This window comes from Rhipicephalus microplus, chromosome 9 (genome assembly GCF_043290135.1).
Source record: "Rhipicephalus microplus isolate Deutch F79 chromosome 9, USDA_Rmic, whole genome shotgun sequence".
Lineage (NCBI taxonomy): Eukaryota > Metazoa > Arthropoda > Arachnida > Ixodida > Ixodidae > Rhipicephalus > Rhipicephalus microplus.
This window is the reverse complement of record NC_134708.1, coordinates 505783-524272: the sequence shown is the minus strand read 5'-3', so window position 1 is coordinate 524272 and position 18490 is coordinate 505783. Positions and strand designations below refer to the sequence as shown.

The following is an 18490-nucleotide window of genomic DNA, read 5'->3' as shown; positions in this document are numbered from 1 at the left end:
AAGCATCATAGTTTACCGTGCATATGCCTCATTTAAAGCATTTGTTTACTAGCAAAGCCTTTTTTCTCTTAGGCCTAAAGCACTTATTGGTCATTTTTTGACTGTTAGGGTTATATATAAGCACACAAACTTTCGAATGGTAGTGGAAAAGTGCAAATATTTTTTTGGTATGGAACTGTAAAAAGCAAAAATTAACCAAATGGTGAGTTTGAATTGAGAGGCTTTTAAGCACACTGAAAATATAGAGAGTCATTCAAAAAATTGAATTTTGTTATTAACCAAAAGTATGAATTATCAGAGTTTGAATTATCACTTGTCTACTGTATACTATACTTATAGAGCAATTAGTGATTTTGCTGGTGTGTTTGTTCTAGGAAACACTTTTTGCTTTTTACTTGCTCATTCTTTTTCTGCCTTGTGGCACAAATGTTACCTAGCTTATTCACATCTGTAAAAGCAGTCTGTTATGTTAAGTTCGAGCGTGATTGCAGAAAGCGATAGAAAGAATCGTGTTGTAGGTATACCATACATTAATTGCGCATCTCACAGGCTGAAGAAAGTAGGCAATAAATGCGGCGTTTATGTTGTTTTTATGGCTGCCAATATAGCAATCTGGGTAAGATTTGTGCTGCAGTGCATAGAAAGGATGAGCGAGTAAAAGATGAGAAAGAGACCAATAATCGTTTTGTAGATCATGCCAAAAAATTCACTGATTGCCATACAAGTGTAGTTTATAACGTCCCTTTCAGTTGTGGCTGCTTCTACGTTGCATTAACCAGAGGTTATTAGAACATGAAAGATCGCTAACCGGAGGCTCACCTTCTCATCTTTCTTTACACTGTTGGGGATGTAAGTTCACGCCGATGTTCCATGAATGCGCAGTTTTGTGCCAGCATAGCAATGAAAGAACGTGTTTGATGATTGAGGCATGGGCATATTGATAACAGGATTAGTGCATGCATAAGCCAATCATCAATGAACTTGCATAAAGATGAAATCAAATACCTTGACAGTTACCGGGGTGGAACAGGGTACATGGGTTTAGGCGAAGTCCTGGGAGCAGGAAATAGTGCTTTTTGTATCAGGCTTGGAGCAGCCAGAAAGACGTTTTGGAGCAGCCAGAAGGACCTTTCCAAGCAAGTTTAAAGCAGTAGGAACAATCAGAGCAGATGTAGCCCCGTTCAAAGCACTTGTGTAGCAACATTTGCTGCACTTTTTAAACACTCAACTAAATTGTGCAATAGCCTCATTATTGCGATAGAAGTTATATAGACACTCCAGGTAGGTTCTCGCCGTTGCCGTCATGTCCCCTATAAATTTAAAAATTGATACCATACCTCTGTGCATCGTATGTTGTATCTGCGGGTAAAAGCGTGTGAGCAAGGGCGACGAACACCGTTGAAGCAGAGATCAAACGATCCGGTGGTCCCCTCTCTGGTGCTCGGAGGGTGCGAGCGATAACATCTGATACCCTCGCACAGGAGTCCTATAGTCAAAGCAGAGAGGAGGGCTACATTCATCTTGGAAGAGCATGAAAAAAAAAAACGAAGGAGGGGGGGTGTCGCTCGAGCAATTATAATATGAACTTCGCTGCTAAGGGCGTGGTCGCTATTGCTGGCGCTCATGCTATCTCGGCAGTCATCAGCGGGCAACTCGCATACATTTCCATGTCCTGAACTCTCGTTGCAAAGATACTGTGTGAAAAGTGTTGCTGTTCTGCAAATGGCCGTATTCTCATCCACCAGCATTCTAGACAGTCATGCGAGTTCGCATTTAGCTGCCAGCCTCACTTCGTATAATGTTACAATTTGCTGCTATCACATTCATTGCTTCACTCTTGCAGACCAACTGTGATCTTTATGTAGAGCCACCAACGTACTTCTTTTTTTCCTGAATAAGCGTGAGCGTTAACGGCTGAGTCGATGAAGCGAAACACGGCGGCCAAATGAACTAGAATATGAGCATGCTCTCGATGAGCGACCCTGTGCATCTGTCTCTGCTAGGCTGTTCCGGGAACCAAACCATCCTCCTCCTTCCCGCTTTTGAGCACTGTTACTGCCATCCTTTTTTTCTCTTCCTGTAATATGATTATAACCTGGTGATAACCTGATATAACCAGGTTTTATTCTGCCATGATGTTGTAAAGAAAAACAGTTTCGTTGCAACAGTGAAGGAAGAAAAGTAAAAGCAATAAATTGTAACACTGTTAGCCAGCTCTTCAATCTGTAATGGAGCATACGCACCACCGCGTATGCGCCTTCGGAAGATAACGAAAACCCCCGTGCTCTGATTGCGCGAGAGCCTGTGCCGCCTTTGCCAGACTTGCCGTACGATAATTTTTTTTGTTGCAACCTCGTTGCGACTTCTCTGCTCGAATAAACATTATCACATTTGGTGGAGGTTGCTGAGATCCCCAAGCAGACCTGGAGCTCCGCTCTCGCAAGTTGGCCGAGAGACCACCACGAAACATGACTGCCGCAGTCGCCAACCAGCCCATCCCAGCCCAGCCAGCACCATCAGCTGCCCCGTCTACCTGCCCCAGCGCTACCTGCCAACGGGACCCACCAATCTTCAGCGGCAATGGTGAGCAAGACTTCGAAGACTGGCTCTCCTTGTACGATCGTGTAAGTGCCAGCAACAAGTGGGACGACGACTCTAAGCTCGCCTACGTTATCTTTTACTTGGCAGAAGTAGCTAAGCTTTGTTATACCAACAGCGAAACCACCATCGTCAACTGGTCCTCCTTTAAGACTCTCGTGACTGAAGCGTTCGGCCGACCAGAGGTCCTCAAGCTCCGCACTGACCAGCGTCTACGCCACCGAGCCCAGCAGCCTGGCAAGACGTTTACTAGTTACATTGAGGATGTGCTCGACCTCTGCAGGCGTGTTAACCCATTTATGCCTGAAGAAGAGAAAATTCGGTAGATTCTCAAGGGCATCGAGGATGACGCATTCCAGATGTTGCTAGCGAAAAGCTCGACCACGGTGGCAATCCTCGTAAGCCTGTGCCAGAGCTTCGATGAATTGCGTCGTCACCGTTCCATCGCCCAACAGAGTGTCCCACCACCAGATTTGATCTCGGCCATCGCACTCGCAAATGCCAACGTTCGCCAAGAAAGTCTGTCCAACCTGATCAAAGACTTCATCAGGGAGGAAGTCGCCCGACAGCTCTCCCTGCTGCCGCATAGCGACTCGCCCACTGCTAGCCTGCCTTCGACACTTCAGCAGGCCATACGCACTGAAATTTGCGATGTACTCCCTACAGTGCCGACCCCTTACCCATGTACTTCAGTAGCACCTGATCTCTCAACTGTCGGCTACACACCACCTGCGCCACCTTCACCTCTCAGCCACGCAGCTGTGGTCGCGCGGCCCCCACCGCATCTAGTCTCCTTATCGGCTCCACCTCCTCCGGCCTCGCCTTCGGTACACAGGCCCCACCTCGCTTTTTCCGTCCGTCTAATAAGTGGCGCACCCATGACAACCGTCCTATCTGCCTCGCGTGTGGCATCGCTGGCCACGTTGCACGCTTCTGCCACCACCGTCCCACACCCGCGTTCGCCTGCTTTGGAACTCCTACCTATGCGTCGCAGCAGGCCATCACGTCTGCATATGAACGGAGGCACTCCGACTCGGATCGTCGCCCATCAACTGCTCGTTTCCCATCCCCTTGTCGCCGATCGCCATCGCCTGGGCGTGGTCGATCACCTCCTGAAGAGAGGAACTAATCAGTGCAGTTTCGGGGGCAAAAACTTCAACTTCTGCGCAATTATCAAGGCCTCCATTTTCGCCACAAGATGTTGTTGATGTCGATGTTGAGGGAGTCGCCACACTAAGATTAATTTATACTAGGGACGCGGTTTCTGTGATGGAAGCAAAATTTTGTCGCAAACTGAAGAAAGTGACCACATCTCTATGTGGCATGGTGCTGCCACGGCTGGCGCGCGTCATCATCCAAGACGTTCTGTACATCATCCAATTTTTTGTTCTAACATCTTTCTCTCATGACCTCATCCTGGTTTGGGATTTCTTATCACGTCATGAAGCTATCATCGATTGTTCCCATCGTCATGTTTCATCGATTGTGACAACACCTTGCCTCCGGAAGCTTCAGTCCCTATTAACCTTTCATGTGTAGTGCAACCTGACGCCACGGTGGTGTTCACGCGATTTCCGGTTTTTACTGAACGCAAGGGCATCGTTCTCCCATTTGCCGTTCTTACAATTTCGTCTGGTTTAACTGTAATGCTGGTTACCAAACACTGCAACTACCCCATATCACATTGCCGCAATCACTCATGCGTCTGAGCCATCAAGTTCGTTAGCCTTTGACAATGCTATTGATGCAGAACTTCCCCCCTCGCATCGCCGCCAACTTGTTGCTCTCCTTAACAAGTTTCGCTTTTCTTCAGACTTTCAAGAACCTGCTTTGGGCCGCACCACCACTGTCACTCATACTATTGACACCGGCTCACATTTGCCTTTGCGACAGCGTCCTTACCGTGTTTCTGCCGAAGAGCGCTGCGTCATTACGGAGCAAGTAGATGACATGCTTAAACGTGGAGTCGTACAGCCTTCGTAAAGCACTTAGTCATCACCTGTGGTTCTGGTAAAGAAAAAAGGTGGCACCATTCGATTTTGCATGGACTATCGCCGCTTAAACAAGATTACGAAGAAAAACGTCTACCCATTACCATGAATAGACGATACTCTTGACTGTTTACAAGGCGCCGAGTACTTTACATCATTGGATCTGCGTTCTGGGTATTGGCAGGTGCCAATGGCTAGATGTGATCGCCCTAAAACAGCCTTTGTAACGCCGGATGGCCTATATGAGTTTAAACTCATGCCATTAGGGCTCTGCTACGTGCCTGCGACATTTGGGCGCATGATCGATACCATCTTGCGTGCCCACAAGTGGAAAACTTGCTTGTGTTACCTGGATGACATCGTAGTCTTTTCATCTGATTTCCCGACACATCTTGGTCGTCTCCACGAGATTTTGACCTTTCTAACTTTTGCAGGCCTACAACTTAACACCAAGAAGTGCCACTTTGCAGCACGAAAACTAGCCATCTTCGGACATGTCATCACAAGAGACCGTGTTCTTCCGGATCCCGATAAGCTTCGAGCTGTCGCTGACTTCCCAATGCCCACATCACTGAAAGCCCTAAAAAGTTTTATTGGTCTCTGCTCCTACTTTCGTCGCTTCGTGCGTAACTTCGCGTCCATCATCACACCTCTGATGAGTCTGATTTCCAACAGCAAGGGTATATCTGCATGGTCACCTGCGTGTGACGACGCATTTCGCCAGCTGCGCCGCCTGCTGACTACAGCACCTATTTTTCGCCACTACGACCCCACTGCTGCCACAGAAATTTGCACCGATGCAAGTGGCGTCGGTCTTGGTGCAGTTTTGGCACAACGGAAAGGCACCCAAACCGAATACATAGTCGCTTATGCAAATTGCGCTCTCAAGAAGGCTGAATTGAATTACTCCGTCACAGAGGAGTGTTTCTCCATAATTTGGGCACTGACGAAGTTTTGCCCGTATCTTTACAGCCGTTATTTCGACGTGGTCACAGACCACCACGCTCTATGTTGGCTGTCCACCTTGAAAGACCCGTCCAGACGCCTGGGGCATTGGGCACTTCGATTGCAGGAATACGACATCCGTGTCGTATATCGTTCCGGTCGCAAGCCTGCGGATGCCGATGCACTTTCCCGATCGCCATTAATTCCAGATGTGGCTTCTCTGTCACCCCTTTTTACCACCTTGTCACCACTCGACACCACTGACATGATTTCGGAGCAGCGTAAAGTTCCATACCCTTCCTTGTTAATCGAATACCTTACCGATCCGTCTGCTGTCTCTTCCACGAGAGCGCTACGCCGGCAAGCAGCCCACTTTTCCTTACGAGACAACATTCTGTACCGCCACAACTACATGCCTGGTGGTCGGAAGTGGCTCCTTGCTGTCCCAACTCATATGCGCTCTGACATCTGCATGAATTTCCATGCAGATCCCCAAAGTGCTCACGCAGGTGTCCTGAAAACCTACGAAAGGCTGCACCAACTATATTACTGGTGAGGAATGTATCGCTTTGTGCAGAAATGCGTTCAGTCTTGCACCACTTGCCAACAGAACAAGACACCTCCACGGCACCTTACTGGCATGTTACAGCCGCTCCCGTGCCTGGCTCGTCCATTCGACCGCGTGGGTATTGATCTCTATGGTCCCCTCCCATATAGTGGCTCTGGAAACCGGTGGATTATTGTCGGCGTCGATCATCTGACACGTTACGCTGAGACTGCAGCTCTACCGGCAGCGACCGCCAACGAAGTTGCACCCTTCATTCTCTGCAGCTTCATTCTACGCCATGGTGCTCCGAGCGAATTACTCAGTGATACGGGTCGAGTGTTCCTGTCCGAGGTCATTTAAGCTATCCTTGCTGAATGCAACATCATCCTCCGGAAATCTACCGCATACCAGCCAGAGACAAATGGTCTCACTGAGCGCTTCAACCGCACACTTGGCGACATGCTGAGGATGTACACCTCCTCCGACCACACTAACTGGGACGCTGTATTACCTTTTGTTACCTTCGCTTATAACACCGCGACACAAGCGACTACTGGTTTTTTCCCGTTCTTTCTGTTGTACAGCCGTGAACCTTCCCACGCACTCGACACTATACTCTGAGTGCTCTCCGCTTTCGGAAGTCGCCAGATACGCTGAAGACTGCCGTCAGTTGGCTCGGTCTCTGACAAGTGAGGCTCAAGGTCTACAAAAGACTCGACATGACGACGTTCACCACATAGCTCCTACGTTTCGTGCTGGCTCCCTTGTGTGGCTTTGGGTGCCCCCGCACGTTCCTGACCTGTCTTCCAAACTTCTGGCCCGGTACCGTGGTCCGTACCGTGTCATTTGCGCGACTTCCCCGGTGAATTACATCATCGAGCCACTAACACAATCACCAGATTTGGGACGTCGAGGATGCGAGACCGTACACGTCGACCGTATCAAGCCCTACTACAACCCCCTCATTGTGCCTACTCCCTGAGTCGTTAGGATGGCTACTCTTCACCCCGGGGGTAATGTAGTTGAGCATACTCACCAACGCTCATGTGCCTTCGGAAGATAACGAAAACCCTCGTGCTCTGATTGCGCGAGAGCCTGTGCCACCTTTGCCAGACTTGCCGTATGGTCATTTTTTTGTTGCAACCTCGTTGCGACTTCTCTGCTTGAGTAAACATCATCACAAATCAAATATCGCGCAACTCTACAAAGCACTGATGCAAGAGAATACAGTCTGGCCAAAGAGAGATGCTCTGCTCGAAGTCTTTTTGCGCATAGCGATCGCAACCATGCCCTAAGGAACAATGTTCAGAGCTGCTTCTGGAGCGATCACAGCCTTCACGAAACCGAAACTATAACCGTTTGGATGGAATCAAAAAGACAATATTTCAGCCACGTTTCCAGGCACGGTGGTTGATGGCTTTCACACTTTGCGGCTAAACGCCAGCGCTGAGGCGCAGTATGGCGCTGATAGGAGAGTTTGGCACAGCAGGGGTGGTTCGGCACAGGATGGCGCAGGTACGTAAGTTAGGCGTTCAATGGCGCAAGTGGCGCAGCTGTTCTACCCCTGCAGTTATCTTTCATGTAGACCCCACATGTGCCAGATTGATAGGTTTGCATATTGCATGGGCATGTGCAGATCAGTCTTCGTGCCCTTCTTTCTTTTCTGCCATTGTGCGCATATTCAGTTGTCAGTAGGCGTTCGTGGAACCCGTCTTGTGTTCCTGCTTGCATGCCTTGTCTCTTTGTATAATACCAACCAGCTCAGCTTTCTATTATTCTTAAATAAAGTTGCCACATATTTTTCTTTCTTTTGCACAGAGCCATCACAATCATCGTATGCAGCATGCGCACCAGCAGCACCACCCTTCATCACATCATTCACGCTCGGAGTTTGTGAGCTTGCCATACTTCCAGCAGCAACAGCAGCAGTACATGATGCCTGCAGAAAATGGCTGCCACTACCACATGACTGAGGTGGGCCGGCCAGGTGAAGAGGAAGAAGACAGTCTGAGCACACCCAAAAAACGCGGCCGTAAGAAGAAAATTAAGGTGTGTATTCGATATTCGTTGCTAGATTTAAAGAGCTCAACTGAATGCTTGCTGTGCCTAAATACTTCATCGCTCAGTTGCAGTTATGATATTTATAACAAGTCCGCGTCTCTCATAATCATATCGTGGTTTTGGGACGTTAAACCCCACAAATCAATCATCATTATTTATAACAAGTCCTCGTAAGCAGATATGAAAGCGGAAATAAAAATCGCAGCATTTGGAGTTGGCCAAACTAAAAAAATAAATAAATGTACCAATCCTAATGAAAAAAAAATGTTTTTGTTCAATTTGCAGGGCCTGTTATTACTTTTCAACAAAGTGGTAGCACTATTTAAATTCAGTGGGGTTCTTTTATTCCACTAACAGTGTAAAAAAAGATAACTGGAAGATAGGTTCACAACATGACAATACAGTGAATGGTGGCTATAGAGTTAGACTCGAGGCACAAATTTTGCAGCATCGGAAAGTGTGGCCGCCTAGCATCAAGAGGCACAGCTATGACAAGTGTACCGTATAAACCGAAATATAGGTCGAGATTTTTCAATAAAATAATAAGCTAAGGTCGCCCCTCGTCTTATATAGCGGTGTCTAGCCGAAAGTGCGACGCTATCTGGCAACATATGGCTTGCATGTGCTTGTGAAGCCAGACGCGGCCATAACCACATCCAAATCCAATCGCAGTCTGTTTTCTTTGTGTTGGTGATTTGCTTCCGATCTGTTTTCGCTCCGCTTGACATTGCGCTGCATTTTTAGTGGCCTTTTTTTTTTTTTCGCTCACTGAATATGTCTAGCGGTGCGAGGAGGCAGTACTCAGCTGCGTTTAAACTAGATGTTGTTAAGTTCGCAGAAGCGACCGGGAATACGGCTGCTCAGCGCCGCTTTGGTGTATCAGTAAAAAGCGTGCGCTATTGGAGGGTGCAGAAAGGGAAGCTGCAGATGTGCAATCCTCGAAAAATGTTTCGTGGACGAAGTGCCGTTCATCCGCAGCTGAAGGATAAGCTAGCGGACTTTGGGCGGGAAATTTGTGCGCGCTCGCTGCCAGTGACCGTGGATACCATTCGCAAGAAAGCCGTGGAACTCGCTCGGGAAGCTGGGCTCACGAGAGAAGAGTTTCGTGCACCGAACTCTTGGGTGTGTCGATTCATGCGACGCAAAGGATTTTCTCTCCAGCGGTGCACATCCATCTGCCAAAGTTGCCGGAGGAGTTCGAGGAAACGGTGTGTCTAAAGGTACGTCGGACGTACCCGAATACCAAAAGCTAAAGGTACGTCCGACGTACCCGAAACCGTGAGTCTAAAGATACGTCGGACGTACCCGATTACTAAAAGCTAAAGGTACGTCCGACGTACCCGAAACCGTGAGTCTAAAGATACGTCGGGGGTACGCGAAACTGAGTCTAAAAAAAAAAAAAAGATACGTCGGACGTACGCCGGGAGTTGCCGGGTGGGTCCACGGCTACCGCGTACCAATTTTTGCATATATACGAAGAAACGAGCCTTCGTGCGAGCCTGCTCACGTAAAAGACTGACAGGGAGCGAGTACTACCGGTGACAATGGAAAACTTAGAGCATCGCGTGGTTGACGAACGGCGTCGATGTCGGCGGTGCCGTTCTCTCCTAGCAGATCTTTTGAACGGAAAGGGGGAGGCTCGCACGTAAGTACAGAGGCTGATGTCCTTCCCTCGGCAGAGCAATTTTCGGGCAAAGAGTTCTGTGCGGTACTCTCGCGAACGCGGTTTTGTGTGATATGCGCCTATGTAGCCAGCTGAGTTTGCACGAAAACCATTCTGGGAGCCGACCTACTCGCTGACCTTTGAAACCGTAACTGCGACCGGCTCCCAAAAACTAACCAGCGCGCTTGAGTCCACGAGGTTTCCAGATGAGCGGGTCGTTAGCTAATTACTGCAGGGAAAAAAACAAGATGTAAGATTTTTAAATGCAAAGCATTTCTTAGCAAACCAAACGAATTTATTTATCTGGTTAGCCAAGTTAGATCACTAACTAGCTAGCCGCCTACGCCTGGGTGCTCTCATGATCTCCTCCTTAGCAGGTTGCAAAAACGAAAAAGACAGGCCAGATAGCATTTTAATGCTCTTATTATACATAGTTTTCACGTGACATCACAGACAGGTTCTCTGCACTGGGTGCTCCGAGATGGCGGCAACCGTGACTTTTTATGTCATTAGAGAGTACCATTGCAGAGGAGGACACACAGTTGTTCGGTCCCCGTGTTCTTTTGTGATGTCCCCACTTTCTTCTGTTCGCAAGGCGCGCTGTGGGGAATCAAAGGAACGCGAAGGGCACCGGCACAAATCCTATGTCACCGTTTGAGCTAACCCAGCATCTCAAAGTAGCTGGGGGCCCTAAGATGGCGGCCATGGTGACGTCAATGCAAACTATGTATACAATGAATGAATTCAGTGTTCACTGAAGGCACAACTAATGCAAGCTTTAATCAAAGGATCACAATTGTATGAAGAATAATAGGAACAAATACACAGACACACAATACATGTAAATGTCACTCGCATGAAACAGCACTAAGCTTTCTTCCATTTTTTATAAGCATGCCAGTGGGGCATACACTCAGCCATCTTTTGTTGTGCTTAAGCAAACCCTGCTTGCGAGCTCCCCTGCTTGCGTAGAAGCAAACCCTGCTTGCGTAGAAGCTTTGGAGCAATTCTGCTCATTTGTAGCATTAATGTAGTAGCTTTCACAAAACGTAGCAGGTTGGAGTAATTTTGCTCATTTGTAGCATGTATGGACCAGCTTTAACAAAATATAGCACGTAGGAGCAATTGCAGCAGGTTTCCCATCGCTGTGTTCCACTCACGGAGCAGCTCCTTTACATTTGGGCTGCTGCTACACACTTCGCACAAAACCAGGAACTATTCCTGTTGCGGCTGCTCAGTGAAGTACAGATTTGGTGGAACCAACACAAACATAAGTCACAAATCACAGAAGGGTCCTCTTCTAACAGGTCCCGACATTCGTTGCATTTCCACTTTATGGTTTGCTTCTTCACCTTGACTGTTGCCAGCACAGCTGTCCAGCCGTCTTCAGTGAAGTATTTCTGGACACAGTCAAGGTGAACTTCCTCGTCGAGGATTGTCTCTGGAATCCTGGAAGGTATGGTTTCCACCTGGTCCTCACCTGTAAAAATTACTGAATAAGTGTTCTGAACCTGCCATCAGATGGCTTTAAGGTACAACAGAATGCTATGAATCTGAACAAGGGGAACTTATTTCTAGGGCTCAGGTTTATTTTGTGAATTGAACACTCAATATTCTTACAGAATGTAGCTGTAGTTGCAGCCCTATAGGTGATATCAGACACCTTCGTACTACACCTTAGATAGCGACTGAAGTTGCAACAAAATAGGAAATTTAAGCATAAATAAAGGTAAATCTCACAACTCACCGAGTAGCAGTTTCCCCTGCTGAACCTCACTTAGCAGGCCCTGAGGAACTAAGCAACTTAGGATCCTGAGCTCCTTTTCCTGAGGAGGCAGATCGCGAAATGGCTGCAGTGTTGCTGCTGATTTGTGGGGTCCCTGCCGCCGTCGTGGAAGCCCAATAACGGTTTTCTCCGCCCCTTTGGGTCGACCTCGTGACTTCACCTTAGCGGGCACTTTCAGCTTTCCGAGGCGTTCGCGCATGTAGTCTGAAGGCCCGGCGCTGCTTGCAGGGGCCAAGGTATTCTCGCGTGGCTGTGCCTTTCTCACTTCATCAGGAGTTTCGCATGCACCTGCATTATGGGCACGCTGCTCTTTCTCAGGAGTGGTATGAAGTGGTTCTGCCCCGGTATGGCTTAAAGGTGCTTGAGGCAGATCTGGTTGATCATGTGAATTATTCTGATCTGCAGTTTCAGACGTGTCCCAATCCTCACCTGATGCAGCTTTGGGTGACTCTGCATTCTCTTCTACGGACACAGTCAGCTCCAGCTGGCGTCTGACTTGCTCTGGTGATGAAGGGGATGAGGCTTCATGACGCAACACTTCCACGATTTCAATTTCGCGCCCTTGCTCCCATGCCTCAGAGAGTGCCAACAAAACTTTTAGACGGCCCTGGTATCTTTCACCTGTTTCTTCTGCAGCAAGTTGAGCTATGTACTTGCATGTAGGAAATACCTCCCTGTATTTCTCATGCTGCGACATTGGCCTCCGAGGTTTTGCAGCCTGCTCCGAAATGGAATGTTCAGTTGTGCACTTCTCTTGAGAAAGGAAGGCTCTCTGATGACAGTAGTAATATGCCTTGGACCACCTTTTTAGAAAAAGTTTGTCATCAAAGAGACTAATGTTCAGAGTCCGCCTAACTGCAAACACATGCCGGCATGGCAGTCTCATAGCGTTCCAAAAGGAACAATTGCAGTTAGTTTTTGTTGTTGACGTGTTGCCAGACGACGCCTCGAATGTGAACACATCTGCTTTTTGGTCACTTGGTACTCGCTTGGCTGACAGGTAGATCTGCTCCCTTACAAGCTTAAAGGCATAGGGAGTCAATGATTCCTGATACATAGCTTCTTCAGGGCTAGAAGGTGCTTTGCAAGGTCTTTTGGATATGCTTGTCAATGCTCTGTGGTCACGTTCATCGCTCAAGGCGTTCAATACTGTGAAAAGTGAGCACACAAACTCTTCAAGGGAGCTATTCTTTTTTATAACACTTTTCAGTTTTGCGTTCAGACTTTCAATTCTGTTGTTGGTAGTGTTGTTAAAGTTTTCAGACATAAACTTGGGTCCAGTGTACCACTCATCCTTGATGGGACGCCAGTTTTTGTCATAGTAAGAGCGGATCTCTTGGCAAATATTATTGTCAAATTCCAGTTGAAGCTCCTCAAATTTTTCACTCGATCGTGACAGGACCATCTTCTGGAGCAGTGCCAGGGCTTGGTCCCTTTCCTCTGCAGTGATGTTCATCTTGTTGCAGGCAATCTCGCGTCGAAAAGTCTTTAAAGTGTGGAACACACAGATGAGCACCTTCGACTGCGGGAAGCTTTCTTTGAGAAGGTCACGCTCCAAAAGGTCCTTGTCTGCCATGACACACTTTACTTTTGGCCAAGATGGGTGCAGTTCCTTGAACTTTTCCAACATCCATTTGATAGTGGGTGCAGACTCATTCACAAGAATTGCAACACATACTGTCTCTGTGTCTCCATTGGAGTCTTCAACGTGCATCACATAGACTGGTGTTCGTATTTCTAGAAGCTTGTAGGTGGCATCAATTCCTAGGAATTCTGGGTAGGCATCCATATTTGACCGCATAGACTCATTGGACAGCAAAATTCCTTGGAAGTTTTCCCCATCAGCAAGGATGTGGTAGTCTGTACCTGTAGAAATAAATTTCATGGTCTAAATGTAAAAGATTTGGCCGACTGTACATACGAGTTTCTCTGAAGCCCACTGGAAAACCCAGATGCAATTATTTAAAAACTTGTGCTACAATATCAGGTGCTTACCATGCTCATTTTGCAGAAGAGCTGCAGTCTTAATGAGGTCATTCCTTGTCTGTGGTCTGAGGGAAGAGGCCGCATTGCTCAAGTCTTTGAGCAGGACAAGTTTCCCCGTCTTTTCTTCTATCCTTTTCTTAACCAACTTCTTGTTGGCATGCAAAGCCAAGAGCTGTGTGGCTTCCTCCTTGGCCCCTGGTTCTCTTAATGCTCTGGTTTGTGGCAGGTGGCTGTAGAGTAACTGCAATAAAATAAACTTTTCATTCAATGTTAAACTGAACTACATATGCAATTATAGGTTAACTGCATTATGCAATGTCAAGCTCACAGAGTGAAGCAAACAAGTGCAGACAACATTCTGCATATATGGCATCTAGGTTCTTAGCACAAGCAAGCTCACTTCAATCTCACCTTATCATGCTTGTAACTGTAAATCTGTGTTTCCTATATATGGCTCGCATGTGATGTCAAGGACACAGTTCCTGAATGTAGTAGCACTGTAGAATGGCGGCTTTGATGACAAGCAAGTTGCAGTTAATCTGCCTCAATGTAATAATGATGCAGCAGGAATTCCTCTGAGTGTGAATAAGAAATGAACCTGCATGTACTGCTTTGATCCCATTAATTTGACATCGCAAAACTTCGCATCCCCTGTGCTGGTGCTACCAGCTCAATGAGAATTGAGCGAGAACATTTTGCGCGATCAAGTAAGCACGTCAAACATTTCGTCAAAAGTATATTTCAGTGGTGCATGTCACCCTGTATAACCTCAAAACTCAGGTTTGTTTCTGTGAAAAAACAGAACTGAACTTCACTAACCAATATGAACAGGTAACAGCAAAAGCTGTATTGGCTTAATTTAACAACACATGGTGAGGGATGAAGGACAGGGCATTAAGATACTGTCGCACACTTTTAAGGATGCTTAGGAACTCCATACCTTCGATAACTCATGGTTGTGGTCCTCATTCATTTCAATAACCTCCAGGAAGTTCCCATCGTCAGAGGCCCTGCACTTCACGAACGCCGGACATCCAGCCTGAAAGGTGCTGAAAGTGATCCGTTGTCACATGCTCAATGTCTCTCAGGAAACAATCGTCTAAATGCATGATGTGTACAACGCAACCACGTCGCTGACCATGGTGGATTGGCAGCACAGAAAGAAACACAAAGGAAACAATGACCAGTGCTGGCCCTCACCTGGTATCTCTTTCCCCCTTGCTGCGGCTCTTGAAAGACTTGCCCCCCTTGATACAGCAGTAAACCACCTGATACATTCCAAGTCGTTCGTTCAGAAAACGCTTCACTTTGGTCTTCGCCGCTGTGACAGTTCGACAGTCACGTTTGTAAAACTGCACGAACTTCTCTTCACTGTATCCTTTCACAGCAGCTTCCAGTTCCCTGAACGTTGGAAATTTGTCCCCAACTTTCATTTTGCTGCCAGCCATCACACGAGCTGCGGAACGGGAACACTTGACTGGCGCCGCACGTGCTGCGGAACGGTCACCACAGAACACCTGTAACACGCTGACTGAAGAGACGGGAGAATGGCGCCACACAAGTAGGACGGATAAGACTATGGATAAGACAGACTCACAGAACACCTGACAGACTCGGACGGACTCCAAGAACTGGATTGGAATGGATTGATTTGTACTACTTGCATCGAAATCGACCCGATGGCGAAAACTTTTTTTTTTTCCTAATCAAGCGATATAATAGCTGCGTGTAAACCACGGAGGAATAAACATTTCCGTGGTATAAACCAAGCTTGAGTAGGCGAGAAAGTGCAACCCGTGCAACGTCTGATGTAACCGGTGCAACGTCTGCGCGTCCAACTACAAACTCGTTGACGAAAACTTTTTTTTTCTCGGATCCGCGCGTCTAAGAGGTCAGTCGTGCGAACTGCTTGAAAACGACGGACGGGCAGGTGGAACTTGAGTCGCTTGAGTGAAAACTTGCGAGAAAGCGCACGTCGGACGTACCTTTAGCTTTTAGTATTCTGGTACGTCCGAAGTATCTTTAGACTCACGGTTTCGGGTACGTCGGACGTACCTTTAGCTTTTGGTATTCGGGTACGTCCGACGTACCTTTAGACACAGCGTCGAGGAAAAGCTCATAAACTTTCAGCGCTTCGTAAACTGGCTTCGGGAGCAGAACGACTACATGATGGGGCAGATTGGCAACGCCGATGAGACCCCCGTGTGGTTTGACATGCCTTCGTCGACCACGATCATGCAGCACGGCGCCAAGGATGTGAAGCTGCTGTCTACTGGCAACGAGCACTCGCGCTTCACCGTCATGCTGGCATGCATGGCAGATGGTAGAAAGCTTCCGCCCTTCGTCATTTTCAAACGCAAGACAATGCGATGGTGCGACAGTTGGTGCGACAATGCTACAGTTGCGATGGTGGTAGAGGGTAGCTCTGACGATCGGGATGGGGTGCGCCCAATTCGCAAATAAATGTGTGGTTCGGCAGTTTTGTGTTGTTTTCCTTTTTTTTTTCTTTTTCGGTAACCTGAACTTGGGGGGTCGACCTATATTCCCACTCGACCTATAGTCCGGTTTATACGGTAGTTGCTATTAGTTTCATAATGGAGCAATTTTTGTTGATGACAAGTATTTTAGTCTTCCTCAGTCATTTTGTTGGGAAATCTCCTGACAACTTTACTCGCCTACAGCAATGAAAGAGTTTTAAGCCCTGAAGAGGGCAATAGACTCTGTGATGCCTCTCTTGTCTCTTGGTCGCTTGTGAGGCATCTGACAGGCATATACTCGTTGCGCCATCTCACTGTGGCTCTTTTTCACTGGAACAGGAGTTGGCCTCCCCAACTCTGCGTCTGGCCAACACCTCCCAAATATGACAGGAACAATGTTAAAAGATTGGAGGGCAGCAAAATGGTTCTGAGAACAAACAGAGGTAGCAGATATTCTAGTTGACATCAAGGGAAAGATATGGGCCTAGGCCGATCACATAATGCATAGATCCGGCAACTAGTGGACAGTAGGAGTGGCAGGATATTTACCAATGGATGGGAAATGCAGCCGAGGAATGCAAGAAGTTAACATACACATGGTGTCGCATGGCATTAAAAGAGTGGCGGGAAGATACGGGGTCGATATGGTTTTTCAGCACCTTGTAAGCTATCTCGTTTGTGTGATATGTCCAACGCAAGCAAAGTTAACAATAGTAGATGTGCTGTGAAGCACAGATGTGCGTATATACCCGCACAACTGAAGGGGTCTACAAATTTCCTGTGACCTTTGGAATGGTTTATGTGTGGCAGACCAGAAGGTGTAATAACAAGCATTTGATGGGGCAGGCTAATCCATTTGGAGACAAAGGTGGGAAGCACCTACCAGTTAGTTCATTATGGCGCATGTGCACAGGGATGCAAGCCCATCTCCAGTAGCGCCAAGGTGATAGGGCGAGCCAAAAGTCAAAAAGCAAGAGAAATCTTGGATTGCTAGACACAGGCCTGATAAGTGCATCAGCGACACATTCGTGTATCTTTCCAAGAAAGAGCGTGATTTCCTTGTTTGTACATACAAGTGTTAGGGGTGATGCAACATGTCATGTGGTTATGCCTGTTACTGCGCACACGCTTAGTTTGTTTCATAAGGGTGGTATATGTTTCACTAAACCGGTTATTCTGCGATGGTCCTATCCACTTCGTTTCTGATGGCTCGTCTTTAGTTTAGTGCAGTTGTACTTTTTCAATTATTCCCCAAGTGTCCTGTTATCTGCAGCCAGAACAAGAACAAGAAATTCCTAGCAATTTCACCTTTTCTTGTACCGAAAACCATCACAAAAGCAATAGTCCCAGGATACAAAATCACAAATATGGGAAGTGGTAGTATCCTTCTGGAGGTTAGTGACAAAGATAAATATGACAAGCTTTTTAAATTTTTTGCGTTTGAAAACATCTCTGTTTCAGTGGGTCCACGCAGTTCTATGAATACCGTCCATATTTCAGTCAACTGAGGTTACTGTAATCGAGCAAATTTTCTTAATTGTTACTTTCCCCCGTGGAAAAAAAAAATCCCAATGCACAAACTTCGTCACTCACCTGGTATACCAAGGCTCATGAACGCTTTGGTTTGTATCTTTCCACTTGGTTTCTTAAGAACGACAAAAGCTGGTAGTTTGTGGCCGCTTGCGCATGCTGCCAATTCAACCGTGAAGCCCCTGCGGGCACAGCCAGTATTGGCAATTCGCACGGGGCTTGTCCCAATCACGTTGTTCGTCCTGCTCGCCGGTGAGTCGATTCGGACCATCGTCCGGTCCATATTACAAATGTTGTATGGTGTGTAGTCGGGGCCTGCTCGCAGGCTATTCACAGCAAAGCGAAATGCCTTTGCTGCAACCGAGAAATCGTCAAGCGTCTTCTGGCTCTCGTTTGTGGATTGGTGCATTGTCACGCCGAACCGCTGCTTGCACCTCTTGATATACTGGCTCGGCGTAGCAAAATTTTCTAGCTGCGAGCTGCGGGCTATTTTGACAGCTTATTCTGAGAGAAGTCTGTTACTAACAGCACGTCCAGCACTCCTTTATAAGAGCGTCGTCTATTTCCTCACTGAACACTAGCGCTCTGTTGCTCAACTTACACCGAAGCTTGGCCGTGCCAAGGTTTTGTTGCAGTAAGCTCTCGAACTTTTTGTCCCACTCACAGACCCTCTTTTTGTGAATACTGAAGTGACGAGCTGTCTTGTGCACATTCCTTTTGGCCTGGCGATGCCATTGTACGGCTTCAATGTTTTTTAACTGTACAAGAATGCATGTCTGAAGTCCCCGCTGTCACGCTCGGAACCTACAAATGACAATAACAAAATGGTAGGTGTCATGCCAATGCCAGCAAATGTGGTCAATGTGATCACATGACCAACTTTTGTATTGGATTTTGGATTAGGCA

General features: G+C 47.3%; 2 protein-coding genes and 1 long non-coding RNA gene across 12 annotated transcripts in view; 2 read left to right on the top strand and 1 right to left on the bottom strand.

Annotated features, from left to right (window-relative positions):
* Tdg (Thymine DNA glycosylase) overlaps positions 1-18490 on the top strand; it is a 300029-nt gene that overhangs the window by 104932 nt on the left and 176607 nt on the right. For all 10 annotated transcript variants that reach the window (XM_075872934.1, XM_075872932.1, XM_075872933.1 and 7 more), the window contains one exon: positions 7900-8130. In XM_075872934.1, coding sequence (XP_075729049.1) covers positions 7900-8130 — 231 coding nt within the window. The remainder of the gene's footprint in view (positions 1-7899; positions 8131-18490) is intronic.
* LOC142771469 (uncharacterized) lies at positions 8137-16055 on the top strand. The gene is made up of 2 exons (XR_012885936.1): positions 8137-9350; positions 15693-16055. It is a non-coding gene; the product is annotated as an uncharacterized LOC142771469 (long non-coding RNA).
* Positions 10556-15673, bottom strand: LOC119174844 (zinc finger SWIM domain-containing protein 3). Its single transcript, XM_037425945.2, has 5 exons — positions 14778-15673; positions 14518-14626; positions 13587-13818; positions 11553-13457; positions 10556-11285 (listed from the first exon to the last, which is right to left on the bottom strand). Exons 1-5 carry the CDS (start codon positions 15023-15025, stop codon positions 10978-10980), a joined length of 2802 nt encoding a protein of 933 aa, XP_037281842.2. The 5' UTR covers positions 15026-15673; the 3' UTR covers positions 10556-10977.

Bases quoted from the DNA above. Each gene is read 5' to 3' on its own strand.
- LOC119174844 (XM_037425945.2), bottom strand. From the start codon at position 15,025: ATGGCTGGCAGCAAAATGAAAGTTGGGGACAAATTTCCAACGTTCAGG. The intron at 14,627-14,777 runs GTGAGGGCCAGC...GATCACTTTCAG, and splicing joins AAGGGGGAAAGAGATACCAG to CACCTTTCAGGCTGGATGTC. The intron at 13,819-14,517 runs GTATGGAGTTCC...ATTTTATTGCAG, and splicing joins ACAACCATGAGTTATCGAAG to TTACTCTACAGCCACCTGCC.